At 55.9% G+C, this 20,208-nt stretch overlaps 2 protein-coding genes across 3 annotated transcripts in view; one reads left to right on the plus strand and one right to left on the minus strand.

The window, feature by feature from the left end:
• The window catches only part of MAP2K3 (mitogen-activated protein kinase kinase 3), a 30,996-nt gene extending 26,677 nt beyond the window's left edge, over positions 1 to 4,319 (minus strand). The window contains exon 1 of one of the 2 annotated variants that reach the window (XM_042037285.1): positions 4,224 to 4,319. In XM_042037285.1, the coding sequence (XP_041893219.1) occupies positions 4,224 to 4,239 (16 nt within the window). In that variant the 5' untranslated portion in view covers positions 4,240 to 4,319. Of the gene's footprint in view, positions 1 to 3,045; positions 3,115 to 4,223 lie in introns of those variants that run through there. The other variant, XM_042037286.1, reaches the window with a different exon arrangement.
• A 3,615-nt stretch (positions 4,320 to 7,934) lies between these two features.
• On the plus strand, positions 7,935 to 19,048 carry NATD1 (N-acetyltransferase domain containing 1). The gene is made up of 3 exons (XM_042036782.1): positions 7,935 to 8,182; positions 14,846 to 14,964; positions 15,704 to 19,048. Exons 1-3 carry the CDS (start codon positions 8,086 to 8,088, stop codon positions 15,818 to 15,820), a joined length of 333 nt encoding a protein of 110 aa, XP_041892716.1. The 5' UTR covers positions 7,935 to 8,085; the 3' UTR covers positions 15,821 to 19,048.
• The last annotated feature ends 1,160 nt before the right edge of the window (positions 19,049 to 20,208 follow it).

Raw genomic sequence — 20,208 nt, forward strand, 5'->3', positions numbered from 1 at the left:
CTGGGGCGACAAGGCAGCACTGTGACATCCGAGACTGCTGCAGTTGTGCCCAGTAATTCCAGTGTTCCTTGGGACAATGAACATTGGGACTCACAAAGCTGCCACAGCACCACTGCAGCATTGCCCCCACACAGATAAGGGGCTGTGGGGAGATGGAATATCTCCCAGGTGGAAAAAACCAACAGAAATTTCCAGTTTCCATCATTTAAAAAAAAAAAAAAAATCTTCTCTGCCCTTTCCCCCACTCCAAATTCCTGACTAACACTTGACCTGTGCTACAGGGGTTTGTCAGCAAGAGGCAGTAGGTAGATCCAGCTCTGTATGTACCCACAAGCCATCCTGAGTCACGCCAGTAAAACCCCAAACTTTTTGTTGATAGAGTAAAATCACCTCCCCAGCCAACCGAAGTTCCTCTCCCAGCTCTTTCCCCAGCAAACAACCAGCCCAGGCTGTGCCTTATTAACCAACACAAGCAAAAACCATCTTCTGTCCAAAATCCCACAGAGTCCCACGTCTGCAGAGGTATCATTTGGAGCCACAAAATCACCAGCACCAGAAAGCTGCTCCCAAAGGGAACCTCTACAAAGCACAGATGAGTTTCCTCCAGCAACAACCACCTTTGCAAATAACAGGGGCAAACAAACTCCAGCTCAGCCCAGGACCACAAACCAGAGCTGGAAAATAAAGGGATCAGCCTTCAGCAGGATTCATTATCCACTAAAAGAAAAGCAGGGAAGCATCCCTCCAGGGAGGGAAATGGATTGCTGAGGCACAGCTAAATATTTATCACGTCCAGCAGGATATTTTCCACATGCCAACCATTATGCCAGCAGAGGAGTAAGGCAGGAGCAAAGGGCTGTGTTTTCTCTAGGATCATTAGAATTAATTGGATTTGAGCTCCATGATGCTTCAACTAGAATGAAATAATGGCTCCATGGGATCAGAGCTCCCACCCCTCCAACCACTCACACCCTGGAACACCAGGCTGGCAGCTGCTCTGCCTGGACATGATGGAAGCCCAAAGCCAAAGTCCTGCTTCTGCAGGTCACGACCCACACGTGTACTTTTGGCAGAGATGCCTTTTTTGGGGGGATGGCAGCAGGAAAAGTGTGAATGGCAGACGAGAGAGTGCTGGATTCACAGACTGAATTGCACAACAGCGGTGTGCTCCCATGGAGGGCACAGCCAGGACATGGCAGGGACATGTCCCCACCACTTATTTACCCACCCAGAATAGATGTGCCACAAGAACAAGCACCAGTTCATTCCCAGGTCTTGGCATTTCTCACTGCTGATTTTTCCAAGCTTCTGTGGCAAAGGAGAGCTGCCTCCCCAGAGGCACAGCCTGGCTCCAGACAGATCCTGATCCCTCTCCAGAACAGCACCTCTATTCCCAAAGGACAATCTCCCTGCTAAGGAAAAACACTTGCTTTTGAATTACTCAGGCATCAGTGGTGGGTGAACCAGGGGAGGTCAAGCAGGTCTTTCCCCTCCAGATCCCATCCTCGCCAAAGCTTCTTCTCCCAGCAAACTCCATGATTTGGGGGAGCAACTCTTTCCCCACTGGCATGTTCCTGCCTGTCCCTCCAGGAGGGGCTTCCCAGGCATCAGGGGCCACTCAAGTCACAGCCAACAGCCCCAGTGATGGGCACAGGGATTTTCACATGCAGGGCAGGCAGAAGATACACCTTGAGGCCCAGGGAAAAGGCAACAGCCTGGATTTATACCCCAGAGTCTCAAACCTTGCACCCTCCGCTGCGTTTCTGCGCCCACCCAAAGGCTGCAAATTCCCTGAGGCTTCGTCCCCTCCTGCTTTAACCTCTGGGATACAGCACCCTCCCTGCACAGCATCCATTCACTGAAAAAGGTGCAGACTTTGCTGGGAAATCACACCCAGGCCCCGCCACATGCTGCAAGCTGCAGCCAGAGGCCGTCCCTTGCAAAGCTCTGCAAGGAGGACACAGGACAGCTCCAAAGCTTTGCTCCCAATTCCTTCCTACAGTGCCACCCATTCCATTAGACACAGCTTGAGGGAACTTTGGTGACCTGAGAAAACAGGGAGTTTTTGCATATATGAGTAAACATCAGCCTTGACAGCGCAAGATAACACAAGAGACATTCTCCCACATACAAGATCCTGCAAGATAACTTGTATCAAGCAGACAGGAGCAAAGGGAAGAGGAAGAAAGAAAGCCGAAATCCTCCCTAAGCTCCACACAATCCCCAGAAGGTGTTTATCTCCCGAGCTATGTTTAGTGCAGAGAAAAGCCCCGGCACAGCACGATTCCTACCACCAGTGACACGGCCAGTCACGCATCCCAAAAATCTCCCAAGGCAGGAGACAACCCTGTGACTAAGCCAAAGTGATGGCAGGTGAGTTTTGGAAGGCATCTGGCACAGAAAGAGCCAACCAACAGCTTCAACACAGCAGCCTCTGTTTACAACCCTGAGCAACACAAGCCCAAGGAGAACCAGCAAAGGAAACCTGAGATTGCTTGCTGAAATTCCCTAAGGAAAATTAGGGAAATTTATCTTAAATTCAGGCTGCCTGGAAGAGAGAAAAGTAGTAGCCATGAGCAGCAGGTGCACACTCTCAGACCTGCGAGCATCCCTGGGAATACCTGCTTGGAGGCAGGTGCAAGCCAAGAAGAGGCAGGATGAGAGGGTTGTGAAGAGGCAGATGTGTTACACACACTCAGGATCGACCCTCGTGCTGCTGCTGCCCTGATGGAAGCAAAGGAGCCCGGGTCAGACGGGGACTCGGAGCTGCCGGTGCCAGCAGAGACCGGGCGCTCTCAGCACACGTGTGACACCTCCAGCACCAGACATCAGGGTTAATGCATGAATGAACCCGCTGGTCACAACCAACAGAAACCTGCAGACACAGAGCAGCTCCAAACCTCCTCCAAGGAAAGCACCACGCTCCCAGGTGCTCCTCCAGGCATCACCTTTTGCTGTCAGCCACAACGCTTCCCCCAAAATCCTTTGGGCCCAGCTCAGGCCTCATCTCCTGTGGGGCACAAGGGGTCCCTGGGCCAGGCTCACCTCGTCCCTCCATCCACACATCCACCGGTCCGGCACAGGCAGCCGAGGAAAGGTCTGGGCTCAGGTGTTCCAGCCTTTAAGAAGCCTGGATGATGCCTTCCAAGGCTGGATGGCTGGAGGCATGTGCTCCTACCTGTGAGTCAGCAGCTCTGCTCAGCAGCTCCGTAAATCGCTGCTGATTCACCCCCTGCTTACACAGCAAACAGGAAACTCAGGTCCACATTCCCTCCGGATAAGACACGGATCATTTAAAAGCCGGGGGGAGAAAAAAAAGTCACGCGAGGTGCGTTCATCTGCTCACATGGCTCCTGACTCCAAGTTTCCAGTGCATCACTCCCGCTCAGGGAAAACCCCTCAAATTTTATTCCGCTGATAAGAGAGAGGCAGCAGCCGCACTCCGTGCGCTCCCTCCTCCGTCCGGTGTGCGCTCACGGCGCGGATGGAGCCGGCTCCAGGGAGCACCGGGACTCCGGCAAAGCCATTTCCCTGTTCCCATCCATCCCGGCACGCCGGCAGGGCCATCCCAGGCCGACACCTGCCGGCCGGTGCTCACCTTGGGATGGGGACAGGCCACCTGAGTCACGGCCACGCTCTATAAATAACACCTGTGACACACGGTCACGCTCTCCGGTTGGGGACAGCGGGAACTCCAGCGCGACGCTCCCGGCACACGGCGGCACCGGGTCCCGGCCGTGCCCGGACACGGCACGGGGCAACGCGGCTCACGCCCGGAATCCCAGCCCGGTCCTTCCCACCTGCCTGAGCCACGGCGAGGGCTCCGCTCACCTGCGGCTCCGAGCCCAGGATTCCCGAGGAGTGGAAACTCGGGACAGGGAAAGCCTCCAGCAGCAGCAAACAAAACTCGCCTATTTTTATCGCTCTTCCCACGCAAAACGCAGCTTCGCCCCCTCCCTCCCCGCGGGTCCCCCATCCCCTGAGCGACCCCCCCACGCCACTCCCCACCCCCCGCTGCCCCACAGCACATCCCCACAAGGGCTCTGCAGCCCCGGGGATCGCGGTACCCGGCTCTGGCCAGAGCGACGACGCCGGGTTACGGAACCACCGGGGCCCGCGCGGAGGAAGCCGCGGGGAGCCCACGCCCGGCGGGATGACCAACACCCCCGGCCCCGCGATTACCCCACAGCCGCGACCGCCCCTCGACCAGCCCCCGCTCGTACCTCTGGGCAGGGACATGGCGCTGTACGAGCCCGGCGGGCCCGGGCTGAGCGGAGCCCGCGAGTTCCGCCCGCCGCGGCCCCACCGGGAACTGCGCCCGCCAGGCCCCGCCCCCCGCGCCGCCATTGGCCAGCGCCGGACAGGGGGCGTGGTTAAGGCCCCCGCGCAGAAACGGCTTTGCGGTTCGAGGGCACGGCTGTGAGGGTGAGGTGAGGCGGGCGGGCGGCGCTGTGCTCCCCAGGAGAGGTGGCCTCGGTGTCCCTGTCCTCCGGGGTCCCCGTCCTGTGCTGCTCCTCGACCCACTCACCTCACCTGTCAGCTGAGGATAGTCAGCTCACCAGATCTTCCGTGGGTCCTGCACACCACGGGTGCCACCGGTGGGTCCGGCTGGAGAATGGACGGGGAATCGAGGGAATGGCTGCAGCTGTGTCGGGGAGGTTTGGGTTGGATATTAGGGAAAAGTTCTTCCCCCAGGGGGTGGTGGGGCACTGAGCAGGCTCCCCAGGGAATGGTCACAGCCCCAAGGCTGCCAGAGCTCCAGGAGTGTTCGGACAACGCTTCCAGGGATGCACAGGGTGGGATTTTGGGGCCTGGAGTTGGACTGGATGATCCTTGTGTGTCCCTTCCAGCTCAGGATACTCTATGATTCTCTGATTAATTCCTCTCTGAGTCACTGAGGAATCAATCTGTCCTAGCTGTGGCACATCCTGGGGTAAGGATGCTGCCACAAACACCCGAGCTGGGCTGCAGGGAGAAGTGCTGGACAGGATGTGAGAGATGCAGTTGAACTAAAAAGGAGATTCCAAGTGCCGTTTTCTGGCTGGAATTCCTAGTGTGATCCAAAGAAGGAGTTGGAGGGGTGGCAACTGCTGACAGCATTGGTGAGATCACACCTGCTCTGCCACAGCCAGCTCTCAGCTTTGCAGAGCATTTGGGATAAATTTGAGGACTGGAAAAACTTCCTCAAATGCAGGCAGTTGAAGGGAATCACTGCTGGAGGGAAGGAGCTGGGTGGACTGGGATCTGTGGCTGCACAGGTGCCTCAAGCAGACCTGTGATCCAGCACCGATGGTGCCAGATCCGGCAGCTGCACATTGAACGTGGAAGAGTTCAAATGGAAAATAAATTACAGGTTTTTAGTGGGGAGAGCAATTACCTTCCCCACAGACGTCACAGATTTACCACCTTTCAAGTCTTTCAACACAGATGAGGAGGAGTCTTTCCAAAAAAAAACTGCTCTGCAGTCCAACCGCGGGCCATTAGTGCTGATGCAAGAGCTGTGGGTGTCACTGCGCGGCTGGGCAAGCGGGAGCTGGGAGCTCAGTGGACCTTTCTGACATTTACCCACACGGATCTTGGAATCAACAGCGGGGTTTGAACTGATCGACATAGATTTGGGCTGAGCCAGTGCTCAGGTGTGGGTTTTGGGGGGTCTGTGGCAGAGCAGAGCATCACCAGCACTTTTGCTAACGTGGAGCTGCAGGGACTAGTGGGACTGGCTCTGACACTTGGTCCTGCTGCTGGCAGCACTCGGGGTGGCCAACACAGCCAGGACATGACCCTGCTGTCCCCAGGCACGTCCCAGTGTGCACCATTCCTCCACCTGCATCCCTGGGCACGGCTGGAGGTCGCCTCTGGCTCTGGCTGCGGATACAGGGGTGGATGAAGCAGCTGCCTGGCTTTGAGTGACCTGCCCTCAATCACTGGGCACTTCACAAGTGTCACCTGCTCCCAGGCCTTCCAGCACAGGAGCGCTGCAAAAGCACACAGGGAAATGGGGATGCACCTGGTATCCAAATCCAACAGGGTGGGAAGGCCATGGGAAGGCAGGGAGCACACAGACCCCTGCGGGCTGTGAGGAAGGGACCAGAGGCAGCAACGTGGTCACCTCCCAGCCGTGGCAGGGCTTGGGGATCTCTTGGGAGACCTCTCCTTTCCTTCTGCAGCTTCCCAGTGCTGCTAGCATGGCTTCTTCTGCCTGCACATCCTCATCTGAGCCGCTGACATCAGGCCCTGCTGACTCCCAGGGAATCATCACAGGCAAAGGACCCCCATGGACCCTGAGTGTTCCCAGAGATTTTGGCAAGGGTACTGGATTTTTGGCACCCATGGAAAGTCTCTGCATGCTTTCAGAGGCTGTAGGTAAACCTTTGGTTGTGCAGGCTCTGGATCAGGATGATCACCAAGAGAGCAATAAGGAGCTCCTCACTCATGTCTGGGCAAAACCTGCTTCTCCTTTCCCCTCTCTCCTAAGGCTTCCCAGACCCATTGTCTCCTGAGCATCCCTGTGTGCTGGAGGACATCAGCCCTCCCTCGCAGCTCCAAGCAGGGTGCAGGATGCAGCTCCCCACTCTGCCTGCCCTCAGGATCATGCCAGTTATCCCCCATCCTCCCTGTGAAATCCCAGAAGTGCTTGGCCTGGCTGCTGCAGCGTGTTTGCATTCCCTGCGTTCCCCTGCTCGGGTGTTTTGCTGTTTGTATCATCCTGCACCACCATATGGTGTGGGAGCACAAAAGCTGCCAGGGAGGGGATGAGGAGGAGGACAACATCTCCTCACCAATATTCATGGAAAAGGAAGGGAATGAAGCCCTCTCCTCGCAGACACCCAGTTCTTTGTGTCAGGGGGTGCTGCAGGGCCAGGGCTCGATGGGAGTGGGAAAATAGCAAGAGACCCTGACAGGCAGAACACCAGCACCGGCCAATGGAGCAGCACAGACCAACCAAATCCAGTGAATTCGTCAGCTGATGGGCTGCAGCTCAGGCAGCAGGAGCTGAAGGGATGAGTAAACAAAGGCCAAGCTACATGAGATGGTGCTTAGGCGCAGAGAAGCTGCTGGTGAACTATGCCTAGTTCCAGGTTAATTTAGGTGTTGCTGCTTTTTCCTGTTGCACAGGCAGCTGCCAGCCTGTCCCACTGCACAGCCAGCACAGACACCTCAGGCACTCTCAGCTCCTGTCACTGAGAGCTTTTGGGCCAAAGATGTGATGTGTGTGTGATACGTGATTTGTATATGATACATGATGGAGCACCACTGCTCTGGAGCCAGACTGGGAGAGCCAGAGGTGTTCAGCCCGGAGAAGAGAAGGCTCCAGGGAGACCTTAGAGCCCCTTCCAGTGCCTAAAGGGACTCCCAAGAGAGCTGGAGAGGGCCTTTGGACAAGGCATGGAGTGACAGAACAAGGGGGAATGGCTTCCCACTGCCAGAGAGCAGGGTTAGATGGGATATTGGGAATAAATTCTTCCTTGTGAGGGTGGTGAGGCCCTGGCACAGGTTGCCCAGAGAAGCTGTGGCTGCCCCATCCCTGGAAGTGTCCAAGGCCAGGTCGGATGGGGCTTGGAGTAACCTGGTCACAGCATCACACGGGGGCCATGACCTGGGGCTTCCACCCCACAGTGCCAGTGCAGGGCACCAGCACAGCCCCGGTACACCAGGGCGGAGAGCCCAGTACAGGGACAGGGCACCCAGCACAGGATCTACCATAGAGCAGATGGCACAGCGGGGCAGCACCAGCGCAGGCCCAGTAACCCAGAACGGAAAACCAGTACAAGACCAGTAAAGGACCAGTGCAGCTGTTGGTGGCGGTGCCCGCCCGCACGGGGGCGCCGGGCGCTGGCTGCGGGCCCCACCGCTGTGGCGGCGTTGCCCCTTTAAGGGCCGCGCGGCCGTACCAAAACAAAAGCGCGGCGCGGCCATTGGCTGCGGGGCGGGCACGTGCCGCACAGCTGGGGCTTCCTGCGGCCGGGGCCGTGCCGGGGCCCGACCGCGCCTCCGCTCCGGCACCGGCACCGGCACCGACACCGACACCGACACCGACACCGGCACCGACACCGGCACCGACACCGACACCGACACCGACCCGCCATGGCGCACTCGGCCCCGCTCGGCCTCCTGGAGCAGGGCTGCCCCATCCAGGTGGAGCACGATCGGAAGCGGCGGCAGTTCACCGTGCGGCTCAACGGTAAGGGACGGCGCTCGGGGCTCCCCGGGACGTTACCTGCTGCCCTCTGCCACCGTTCGGCCTCGCTGGGGGCCCCGGATTCCCGTTCCCTTCCTTTCCCACTCTCGCTGTTTCCCCCCCTTCGCCCCGCCGTTTCTCCCCCCTTTCCCCTCCCCGTTCCTCCTCCCCGTTGCTCTCCCCGTTTTTCTTCTTGTTCCCGTCTCTTTTTCCTGTTCCCACCTATTTCCCCCCGTTTCCCTGATCCCTCCTCCTCCCGTGCCGCTGTGTCCCGCAGCACTTTCCCCTGTACTCTCCATCCTGCCGCGGTGTGACCCCCCCCCCCCCCCCCCGGTACTCGTCAGAGCACCCCTGATTCCCGATGGTGCCCCCTCCTCCCCACCCTTCCTGAACCCCAAAACCTTCTCCCAGGAGATCTGGGGATCTCTCGGCTCCCTTGGTTGGGCTCGGTGTGTGGAGCCCGATGGTGGCAGGGGCAGGTTTGGGGGCACTCCCTTTGCACCCCCCCAGGAGCAGGTGCCTTTGGGTGATGTGAAGGTGCAGTGCCAGTAGGGAACGGGGCCCTTCTGGGGAGATTCCTTCGGGGAAGCCCCTCGGGCGCTCCAGCACGATGGGTGCCATGGTTCTGTAGGACCAACAACACGGATCCAAGCTGCCTGTGGGACCAGGGCTGTGGAGCTCTGGTGACACGGTGACCCCCAAACAGCTCTGTCACATATTGGGTGGAGTGAACAAAGACAAAAAGTAGGTGCCACTAAAATTTCTCGGTGGTGCACTGATTCTTTCCCAGTCTTCATCTTAATGGTTAATTCCAGATATTCAACGATCCCAACATCTCTTCCCCATCCATTTGTCATACTGAGAACTACCATGGGTAAAATAGGCTGCCTTGCTGCCCTGCAGAAATTGCAGGGTAGCTGCCTTTGTTTAAAAAAAAATAAATAAAATGTGTAGTTCAGAAATCACAGGGAATGCAGGAGGCTTCGTCGATAAAACAACAGGAATAGTCTGGATTTTATTTTAGACTTCTCTTCCTCCCCTCCACCCCATTTTCATTTCAACCACTAATTACAAAGTGCAGGCTGGAGGCTCGGCAGTGGTGGAGCGAGGAAGGAGGAGATGGGTGCGGAGAAAACAATTTCACCAACTGCTTATTTCAGACTGAGATCAAACGAGGTCCCAGGTGCCGGGTCCCCAGTGCCACCACCAGAGCATTGTCCCGGTCAGTGAAGTTGGTGTGTGCAGGAAATAGAGCGGACAGCCAAGGGCCAACAATTATTAGGGAAACGTAATCTTTTCTTGTGGTTTTCTGGATAAAAGCTCTGCCAGCCACACCATGGGCCAAGTAGCGTTTGGTGGCTGAGCAGGGATGAGTCGTGACTGGAGAGGGTGAACTTCAAGAGTGAGAGAATCAACTGTGGGAGTTGTGTGTGAATCAGCACAGAATCTCCTGATTCAGGAGGGGGTCGTGGAGTCACAGAATCCCGGAATGGTTTGGGTTGGAAGGATCCTAAAGCTCATCTCGTTCCAGCTGTGGGCAGGACACCTTCCATGTGTCCAGACATGGACCAGATTGCTCCAGGCCCTATCCAGCTTGGCCATGGCCTCGCCCAGGTCAATCCCCATGATGAAGGCTGTGTTTTTTCTGGGAGTTCAGGGAATCTGAGCCCTTTTTTGTGAATTCAGCACTGGCCACGCAAGGCAGCCGAGCTGAGCAGCGTCCTGGTGTGACAGCAGTGTCTGTGCTGCTGGGCTGACTAACATCCATGTGGAGTGGGTGATCCATCTCTCCTCCTCCTTGTTAGGCACTTACTGTTAGCAGCCAAGCCCTGGAAGATGGTCAGGAGATAACCATCTCTGTGGGAGTGCGTGGCAGGGTGTTTATTTCCTGCACTGCTCTTTGTCGCTCCCGCTCCTGGCACGATGAGCATCAGTGGTGTGGAATGCTCTGGGAGTTTTTCCCTGCTGCATTCAGGGAGTGACAAGAAATGGGTCAGACACAGATTTTGGCATCAGTGTGACCCCCGTGTCCCTCAGAAGAGCACTTTTGTCCCATGTCACTCCACTGTAGCAGAGATGAACAGCAGTTCGTGGGCTCCAGGGTCAACTTTCCTGTGATGTCCTAATATCTGCTAGATGTCAAGTGTGGATGATACCCTGGGAAAACATGGATGCACCAGGCTTGTAGACCAACCAGCCAGGCTTTGAGAGCTGGTGGTTTATGGTGGTGTGATGTTGGGTAGAAAACTTTCCATGGCAATGTCTTTCTGGAAATCCCTGGAGCAGGAGGCCTGAGACAGTGAAAGCTGTGAACTGGTTGTGAAAGTGTTTGTTTCAAGCACCATCCTGTGTTTGCCTCTGCACCCCTGTGTGACCTCGTGTCAGGACTTCCTCCTTGTGCACAAGGAAGATGAATTGCACTCAGTTTTTTGGGGGGGTTGCCCTGTCTTTTCTTTCTCTGCTGGTTCCTCCCCTCTCTCCCCTCATTGCTGCAGTAGCTGCTAAAACTCTGATAGGAACAGCTGCTTCACTTGAACACGTTCCCTTTTCCCTTGCATCCCAAAAGCAGGAACATTTAGAAGCTGAAAGTAAAGCTGATTATAACCAGACCTCACCGAGCCTCGTTATCCCTCGAGAGGAGGGCAGAAAGACGCCCAACTGGATTTGTAATGGGTTAGGATGTGACTAACAGCCTGAACCAGCCAGAAACCTCCCTGTGCAGAGACTCTCTTGGAAAACATCAATTTGTCAAAGCTAAAAGCTTCCATGGGAATCATATAGGCTGGTTTTGTCAGGAATAGTTGGGTGGTTTTTTTTATCTGAGATGAAATTTCAGGTCAAAACAAGAAACCCAAAGGGATCCCCCATGCCAAAGTAGTTGGCTGGTTGGTCCAGCTGCTGGCACAGATGTTTGAGGCAGGGGAACAGCTTTTAGTAGCAGCTGCTATGACTTCTTGATGCCCATCACACCCATAAGGCTCTCCAGTCAGGATTCAGGCTCACCACATGCGTGGAGGAGCTCCAGTTCCTCAGGGATGCGCGGGATTCCTGCACATTCTGACTCCTGTTCATCCAACACTTGGGTGCAGCACACCACACTTCCCAAACCTCCCACTCCTCCCCAGCTGGGTTTGGGCAGGATCCAATGCCTGGAAGCTCCTCTTTTACCCACTGCTGATCTGAGTCTCAGGAGCTCCTTGTCCAGGGGCCCAGGCTCAGGTTTATTGGGAAAACAGGTCATGCCTTGGAACTTTCCTCTCTGATGGGGCAGATGCTTTCCAGGAGGGGGAAGGTGCCAAGTTTGCAGCAGGGAGCTAGGGATCTGTCGCCAGACCTTATCAAAGACATCCCCACTCCTCCTGTGCCACAGGCACCTCCAGAGAGCTCCTAAACAGGAAACTGCTCCAAAGCAGAGCCCTCCCGCTGCCATTCCTGTGAGTGAGGCCCCTCCATGAGGGTTGTGCTGTCTCCACTCTGGCTGTTGTGCTCTGTTGTGTTTTCTCTCCGTAGTAACGTGCCAGTAGCTCCCTGGGGAGCGAGGCCAGCCCATGGCAGGCAGCGAGCTCCAGCCTGGCATGCACGAGCTCTTTGGGACGTCTCATCCTCTCGGCTCACCCCACACGCAGCTTTTGCTTTTTTTTCCCCACTGTTTGGCTCAGCAGCAGAAGACCTGAGCTGCCTCCTGCCCTGCTCCTGGGAGACAGGGCTGGCATTTGCTCCCTCCCGTTGCTCCCGGGGAATGGCTTTACAGCAGTGTCCTAAGGAGGCTGGAGCTCAGGGGCTGCTCCAAAGGCTGGAGTGCAGAAATTGGCCTTGCAGGCAGCAGCCAGGGCCCTGCCCTGGTCCTGGGCACACAAAGGGGTATCGTGGGCTGGAGCCAGCGCAGGGGGACAGGGAGAAGGGACAAGGGATAGTCCTGCAGTTGTGCAGCATCTGGACAGGCGCTTTGTGTATGCCAGGAGAGGGGTTCAGCGAAGGAAGGGGGTGCCTGTGTCTTCCCTGATGCCCGACATGTCCCTTCCTCAGCTGGGGCTGGGACTGGGCTCTCTGCTTGTTCCCCAGGCTCCTGAGCCACCCAGCCTGGGCACTTGTGTCTGGCATCAGGGCTGAGCCCACCGCTGATCCTGGTGGAAACCCTCCATGGAGAGCAAGTTTAGACCAGGTCCCTTGTCCAGCTCCCAGAAAAGCTTCCCTTTGCCTGTGCCCCCTGTGACTGGAGGGAGGGACAGAGGGAGAGCAGGGCACCAGCTGTGCTGCCATTGCTGCCGTCCTGCTCCTCTCTGGCTGTGCTGATTTGCATCGACTCCACTTCCTCGCTGGTGGCCTCGAGGGGAGTGTCAGTGAGTCAAACACCACGGTCAGGCTCCCGGGGCTCTGCTGGCTGAGGCCTGGGCCTGCTGTGCCAAACTCTGTCTGTGCAGGCTGATAAACTCCTGTCCCAGAGTCCAAGGGGGTGACACGGGCAGGAGGTGGCTCTTATGCCATGTTTCAGTGGGGGTTCTGCTTGTGCCCCCTCTCTTTGGGGGGGGGATTGCAACAAACTGGGGCTGGGTACTCCCAGAAGGGTCAGCACTGCTTCCAGCTCCCCCAGCTTTCCTGGGAGCAGCCCCCATGTCCAGGGTACCACACAGCACCAGGGCTGGCTTATTCCAAGCCATGGCTGTGACCTGCAGGGCCCACACCACACCCTGTGGCACGAGTGTCCCTGGTTTCATGTGCTGCGTCACTGAGGTGAGCATGTGTGGATGTGATCATGCACTTGGCTGAACTGGGATGTTTTTTTTGAACTGGGACCAGTTTCCAGCAGCACTGACTCTCTGTGCAGGGCTGGTTGTAAAATCCTTTGGTCTGTGTGTGTTCTTCTGTGCCCTGGTGGCACCCTGCAGCTCCTGTCCTGGCTGGGGGTTTGTGGTGCTGCTGTGGTACAGGGAATATTGAGGAAAAGCCTGTCCAGGACATGTCTGAGATTCTCCAAACACTGCTTTAACCTTCTGCTTTAAAATGCATTTTTGTGTGTGATACTTCTAAACAAATCATATATTAAAAAGTGTACTTAAAGAAAAAAGATCTTTTGTTCTGTTGTCAATTTAGTTTTAAACTTCTCAAAGCTTCAGGCAGAGGCTATGGAAAGTTTTGGCCTGGGAGGAGAGTGGGGTGGAAGGGCTGGAGCGAGTGAAAGCTGCTGTTATAAGATCATTTTACAGCCTTTGGTGCTGCCAACTCTGTCCTTGCCACTCCTAAGAGCTGCCACCAAATGCTCTGTCAGGGTGAGGACACCTCATGCCTCAGCCTGGGCAGGTTTCCTTCCAGCAAGACAGGTCTGTGCTGCTGGGGAAGGGCTTCACCTGCTCCCTTGCCTTTTTTTTGGGTGCCTGGATCTGCATGGAGAAACACTGCAGTTCTCCCTCTTTTCTGTCTGGGGAGACTCAAAGAGCTTGGCTTTTTGGTGAACCAGAGGCTGAGAGGGGCAGGACTGAAGCCTATAAATACTTGGGGGAATGGCAGGGAGGGAAATTATTTATGTCCACCCAAGAACAATGTTGGCACAAGAATGAGTGGGCAGAAACCAGCAGGAATAAACTCGGGCTGGAAATGCGAAGGTTTCCATCCAGTGTCGGAGAATTGAGTGTCTGCATAAAAGGAGCAGGAATAAAAGCCTGAGCTGCTTCTGCTGAAACACAAAATTCCAATGGGCTCATTTCTAGTTTCTCTGGAATACAGGGATGAGGCAAACTGGGCTGGAGTTGTCAGCTGAAATGCAGTGAAACAGAGTGTATTGAGCTCAGCTAAAGCAGATCCTGAATGCAGGTGAACTTTGCAGCCCTTCAGCCTTAAAAAACACTGGAAGGAAGGGAAAGTTTCCATTATTTTAATTGAACTTGTCTCTTTGATTGGGATCTTGCATTTCTGAAACTCACTTTTAAGTACAGAAACCTTCTAGAAATGAAACGTTTGCTTTTGCACTGAAGGCAGAAGCTCAGGCTCTGTGGATGAAACCAGAGGGGTGTTCTGACTCTCCTCTGATTCATACATGAGCTGAAACTTCTTTTTTCCTGTAACTGAGCTGCTGTGAGAAAGGTCAGGGTGTCGAAACAGGAAGCCTGTGTGTGTGTACATGTAAATTTGTGTGCACAGCCCCCCTTGCACACCTGTGTGTGCTTTCCTGTGTGTTTGTGGGATTCACCTCCCCAGCATCTTCCCCAAAACGTGTCTAGACAATGCTGCAACACCAGGCCAAGGAGTCTTGTCCTGTTTTATGTGCAATAACAAAAAAAATCCTGTGCTGGAAGAGAAATTAATTGGCTGTTACCTGGGTCAGCTTTGTTGTTTTCACCTTTTTGCTCTCCCCCACAATCAACACATCTCCTCCCTCCCCACAGCTGCTTTCCTACACTAAACATATTGTGCTGGCGTCAGTGATTCAAGGCTGGGTCAAAACCTTGCTCCTGCTCCAGGGGCTCAGAAAGGCTGACCAGATCTGGCTCTGCTCACACCTCAGGGGGATCATTGAGGACATCCGGGTGTCACTGAAAGCAAAGTCTCGGCTCAGCACCAGAGCCATTTCCATGGGCACAAGGGATGCTGTAGCAGTCCCAAAACTGCCCATCCCCTGCTGTGGGCTCTCTGGGGACATCCCAACCCTCACCCCTGTCTCCCATCCCTCAGGTTGCCATGACAAGGCCGTGCTGCTCTACGAGTATGTGGGGAAGCGGATCGTGGACTTGCAGCACACGGAGGTGCCGGACGCCTATCGAGGGAGAGGAATCGCCAAGCACCTGGCAAAGGTACGACCCCAGCCACCCGGAAGGGCAAGGGCTTTTGCCATCCCAGCTGTGGCTAGAGATCCTGGCTGAAGCCAGACCCCATCATGTTGGAATTGCATGTGTGCCCTGTGGGAATCCTGCTCTGATGGGAGATGCAGTGGCTGGCAGGGCAGATGGAAATCTGGGGTCAGACATTCCTGTTTCTTGTGGCAAGAGGAGCTGGGTAAGTACCAGCAAATCCAGCCACTTGCCCAGGCTCGGCCCATTCTTCCTCTCAGCAAAAAACCCTTGTGCAGGAGCTGATGGATCACCTCACCTCAACCTGGACCCATCCTCTCAAACCTTCACTGCTCTCGTGAGCCCTTTGCCTGCCTTGGGCTGTGCAGGGAGAGCTGAGGAGTCATGAGCACAGCAGTGCAGACTGTGGGGTGGTGCTTCGGGGTACAGCTGCTCCCTGGCCCTGTAAGCAGGGACAAAGGGGTGATGAAGGTGGCCTTCACAGGATGGACTGGGTCACCTGCAGTACACGGGGCTGGATGTGTTGAGGGTTAAACTGGGGACTCTGTGGTGAGGTGGTGGCTGTGGCAGGACAGTTGTGCTCTCCCCTCAAGCCTCTCTCTCCACCTGCCTCGCACAGGGGGTACCTGAGGGCAACCTGCTGCTTTCCCCTGTCCCGTGGTACAGGATTCCCAAGGGGCTTCAGAGGGGAGCAGAGGCTGGGAGTGCTGGTTGTAACCCATGTGATCTCCGTTGGTTGCAGGCAGCCCTGGACTTCGTGGTGGAGGAGGACCTGAAGGCCCACCTGACGTGCTGGTACATTCAGAAATACGTCAAGGAGAACCCGCTGCCGCAGTACCTGGAACACTTGCAGCCTTAAGGCAGGACTGCTCCCACACCAGCACACCTGTCCCTGACTGTTCAACGCGGCCTTCGCTTCTCTGCAGTCTCAGGAAACCCCTTCCCACACTTGCAATTCCCATTTTTTTAAGCCTGTCCATGTGGTGCGTGAGTGTGGGCAGGACCTCGTCCTCTCTGCCCACGTGCGAGCATGGCTACAGCCCCTGGGCCAGGCTGGCTCTGGGCACACATGGTGCCCCCCAGTGCTCTTCCCAAGCCAGGGCATAGAAGAGGGTGATTTTTCTGCCAAACTCCATCACAAGGCCAGGGGATGACTTGTTCTGCACCTCATCCCCTCACCTCCGCTTGGTGACAGCTGTGAACTTGCTGGGGATGTTGGTTAGGGGTGCCCGTGGGGTACCAGCCCCCCTTTCCTCCTGGCAGCTGGGGAGATGCTGTGGATTAAGCTTTGTGGGACAGAGGGAGGTGCTGGAGGAGCCCCAGCCCTGTGTCAGGTTCATCCCCTGCTGCATCTGTTGGGCACCAAACTCTGTCCAAGCCCACATGCAATTCATACAAGAACATGTGGACCATGGTGGCACCTCAGGGGCTTTGCTGCACTGACTGTGGAGACACTGGGATGGTGACACCTTTGAGCCTAGGGACAAGAGCCGTGTGAGGAGCGAACTTGGACTGCAGAGGCTGTGGCAGAGTCTGTGCAGAGGAAGAGATGTGGCTGAGCTGCAGATGCTGCTCTCTGGAGATGCCAGCGCCTGCCCAGCTTCTGTACACAACCCTGAAGTGGCATCCCACAGGGTCATGGACTGTTATCCCTGTCTCCCTGCCCTTGGTGTGGACACAGCTTGCTCAGGAGAAGAGACCAGCCCCACACCCAGCCCTGGCCTAAGCAGTGAGGGGACATCCCACGGCACCAGGGTGGTTTCCTGCAGCTGAAGAGGAAGGCTCCCCCCTATCTCCCTCTTCTCCATCTCTGCATCCTTGTCAGTGACCCAGATCAGCCCCATCATCACATCCCAAGAGCAGCAGGGTAAGGGAGCAACAGGGTAAGGCCTCCAGGACCTGCTCCTGGCCCATCTCCAGGGTTCAGTGTTAGAGGCACCTGTGTCCATGTGGATTCCAACGGCTTCTCCTTACAGCCTTTGGAAAGAAGCCCTGGCTCACAGCATTACCTGTCTGCTCAGTGGCCTCCTCACAGCTCCAAGCTCAGGGCACTGGCAGCATCGTAGGGACCTTGGCCAGCAGCAGAAACACCCTCATTTCATGCTCTTGCCTCCATGGATGATGATTCTGTAGCACAACCCAGGATTGCCACACTCACATGTAGAGGTAACACCATGATGGTGTTACTGCCTGGTTCCAGCTTGCTGCCTGTCCTGCCTTGCCTGGGTTTTCCAGGGCCTGAGCTACACCCCGGCATCTCACACTGAGCTCTCAGGACTTTGTAGTGTCCCAGGGCAGGGCTGTGGTGAGGGAGATGATGCTTTCAACACCCCCAGCCCTGAGCAGCTGCTGAGGGCTGCAGTCAGGCAGGAAATGGAGAGTCTCTCACCTGGAGGCCAAATCCAGACCTTGCTTAGCTCAGCAGGGACTAAAGTTTACAATCTGTGCCACGGAGTGACAGAAGCCCCAGCTGAAAGGCAGCTCAGCCCTCTCCCAGAAGTCCATGGCAGAAAAGGCAAAAACTCCTACAATCTTCTCTCCTGGTTGGGATGGCCAGAGATGGAGACGCTGTGCCAGGATTTCAGTCTGAGCTGTCCCTGGCCACCGGCTCGAGATGAACCCTTGCTGCCTGCCCGTGCTTTTAGGCCCATCACCAGCGTAATGCAGCCCTCTCAGGCTTCCAAACTCCATCCCTGCCCTGCACACTGCAGGCTGTGAGACCCCTGCCTGTGCCCACCACCTGTGCCAGGGGGCAGAGCCACCTCTGCCTTGGGCTGCTCAGGAAAGGCCTCGAGCTCAGCCCTGCTTCTGCTTCATTTCTGCCCTCTTGCTGCTTATTTCACCCAGGCTGTGACCTTTAGGGTGGCTTTGAGGGCCTGGGAAAGGGTTGCAGGTAACAAACTGAAGGGGCTCAAGAAGAAATGTGGGCTGCTAAATGTTCTTCTTTAACATGCAAAACACACTTCAACATATAGTTACAGGAGCAAGGCTGGCTCTGGTACTGCTGTGATGACCAAACCATCCCTGCTCTTGATTCCAAGGTGAATGCTGAACCGTTTTCTCCCCTGGAAGCCACGATCACACACTTGTGTCTTTGCCACAGCAGGGCTAGGTGCTTGGGAGTGATGTTTGAGCCCAGTGCTGCGAGCCTCTGTCCTGGTTTTGTGCTCATTTCCACTGTGTGCAGTCTCTAGAAGCTCCCTGTTGTGTCAGCTCGCTGGAGGGAGTGCTGTGCTTACTGTCTGGGCAGCATCCCAGCGTCCACGCCTGGCTCTGGAGCCCCTCGTGCTGCTCTGGCAGGAACCTCGTGCTTCCCGGCGCTGGATCACCCGTGGCAATCGCTGCCTTAAATCAGGCACAGCACACGGTTTTGCTGCTGCTTCCCTTCGAGGTGCTACAACCCCCCCAGCGTCTGACCTGACAGAGATGTGTGCCAGTGTATGTGCCAACCGTTTCTCCGCTGTATCCATGCTCCGTCCCAGCCTGCCCTCCTCCTCGATGCCAGTGAATAGCAATACCCACAGGTCACCAGCGATGCTGCAGTCCACGGTGCTCCTGTGACCTGCACGGCCGGGTGGGACCTGGCTTGGGGTCTCTCAGTTCTGGGTACCCCTTCCCTGCCTTCCCACCAGCTGCCTTTTCCCAGCTGGTCTCTGCAGAAAGGAGCTTTGAGTCCTGTGCTGCCCCTTGGTGCTGATTAAGCCTGGAGGAGTTTGGGATCTTGGACTCTCCCTGGGCAACAGGAGTGTGGAAGTAGTTTGGTTGAATACTGAGCTCCCCAAATCCATTTGAACTACAGACCTTTGGTGGGTGGGGAAAAGCAGGTGGCTGTCAAACCTGCTTCCACAGCCCCCAACTTGAAACACCCCCTCCCTCGTCCGCTCTCCAGCATTGTCTTCCTCTGTCCAAGGTTTCCGTTCTGTTGGATTCGGTGGTTACGATGTGCCTTTCCTTCTCAGGACCTGTTACAAACGACCTTTCTGCTCTTGTTTATGTTTAACATTTATCTTGATCCCTCCCTCTGTCATACTATAAAACATGAACATAATGCATGGAATACAATACAATAAAATTGTGGCTTAACTGAGCTGCAGTGGCTGTGCTGCGCTGAGGGGACCACATGGTCCCATTGCAAATGAACAGTAGGCAAAGGGTGAAATTATTGTATTTTATTTGAGGTCACAGGGCTGGCTGACCTTGTGATGACTGTGCAGAGCTCAGGGTGAGCGGGATCACAACTGGTTCCTCTCCTTTGCCAGCTGATCCAGCCCTGCTCACCTTCATCATTCCTCCTTAGCATTTCAGGCCAGTCTTTGGGAGTTGTCCTGCAAATGAGCAGACACTCAGTGTTCATGCCCACTGTTTTAAGATGGGCATGAAAATATTTAAATATCTAGCTGCTGTGCTTGTCCAGAGCAAGGTGGGCAGGCAGGTGGCTCAGAGGGACACAAGGCACTTCCCTCCCTGAGCCAGCCCTCCTCAGGCCTGGGAGCACAGCCCGAGCACTCAGCACTCAGGATCCCAGCAGGGCATTTGTGTCACTTCCCAATGCTGTGTGAGGGCTACAGAGGTTGAGGCCAGAGTTTGGATAACTCAAACTGCCGGGAAGGGTGGTGTGGAGAACAGTTATGATTTGATCCAGTGTGACAAGCGGCCCCTGAGCTGCAGCTCGAGCGGGCAGGAGCGTGGGGTTTGCAGCTCCCGAGGGACAGCACAAGAGGTTGGGATCTGTAGCTGGGCTGTTGCTGGTTAACACGCTCTGTTTACATTCCACATTCCAGACGGTCCATGCTCTGGCCTGTCCCAGCAATGCTGCACGTTTTGCTGGGCTGGGCACGCTTCCCAAACACCTCCTTGTCCCTGGAAATGCAGCCTTTATCTCCCCCCCAAAACAGATGCCCCCCAAAATACAGCTGAGAGAGCAGCGGTGTGGGAGGGCCCTGTAGGCTGGAAGAGCAGCCTCGGGATGCCAGGGAAGGTGGAGGCAGCCGAGGTTTGTTCTCTTCAGTCACATTACATCACTTAGGAATAATTTTGTCAAAAAGAGGGTTTTTCTAGGATCGGGAGATGCAGAGGCAGCGCCGCTGTCTCCTGACGTGCGCTGTCAGGCTGGAGGAGGGCTTCAGGAAAGGGGGGACTGCGGAGCACGGAGCTGCTGTTTGTTATGGGAAAGCTTAAAATTCCTGAGAAAAAAGCTCCTCTTCTGGGAGGAATCCGACCAGGAGCAAGAAGGGGCCCTGCAGAGGC

This window comes from Corvus kubaryi, unplaced genomic scaffold, assembly GCF_017639235.1.
Source record: "Corvus kubaryi isolate FWS band 111438036 unplaced genomic scaffold, C.kubaryi_AGA036_p1.0 37387, whole genome shotgun sequence".
Taxonomy (NCBI): domain Eukaryota; kingdom Metazoa; phylum Chordata; class Aves; order Passeriformes; family Corvidae; genus Corvus; species Corvus kubaryi.

Coding starts and splice junctions, on each gene's coding strand:
- NATD1 (XM_042036782.1), top strand. CDS start 8,086: ATGGCGCACTCGGCCCCGCTCGGCCTCCTGGAGCAGGGCTGCCCCATC. Junction 8,183..14,845: donor GTTCACCGTGCGGCTCAACG/GTAAGGGACGGC, acceptor CCCATCCCTCAG/GTTGCCATGACAAGGCCGTG. Junction 14,965..15,703: donor TCGCCAAGCACCTGGCAAAG/GTACGACCCCAG, acceptor CGTTGGTTGCAG/GCAGCCCTGGACTTCGTGGT.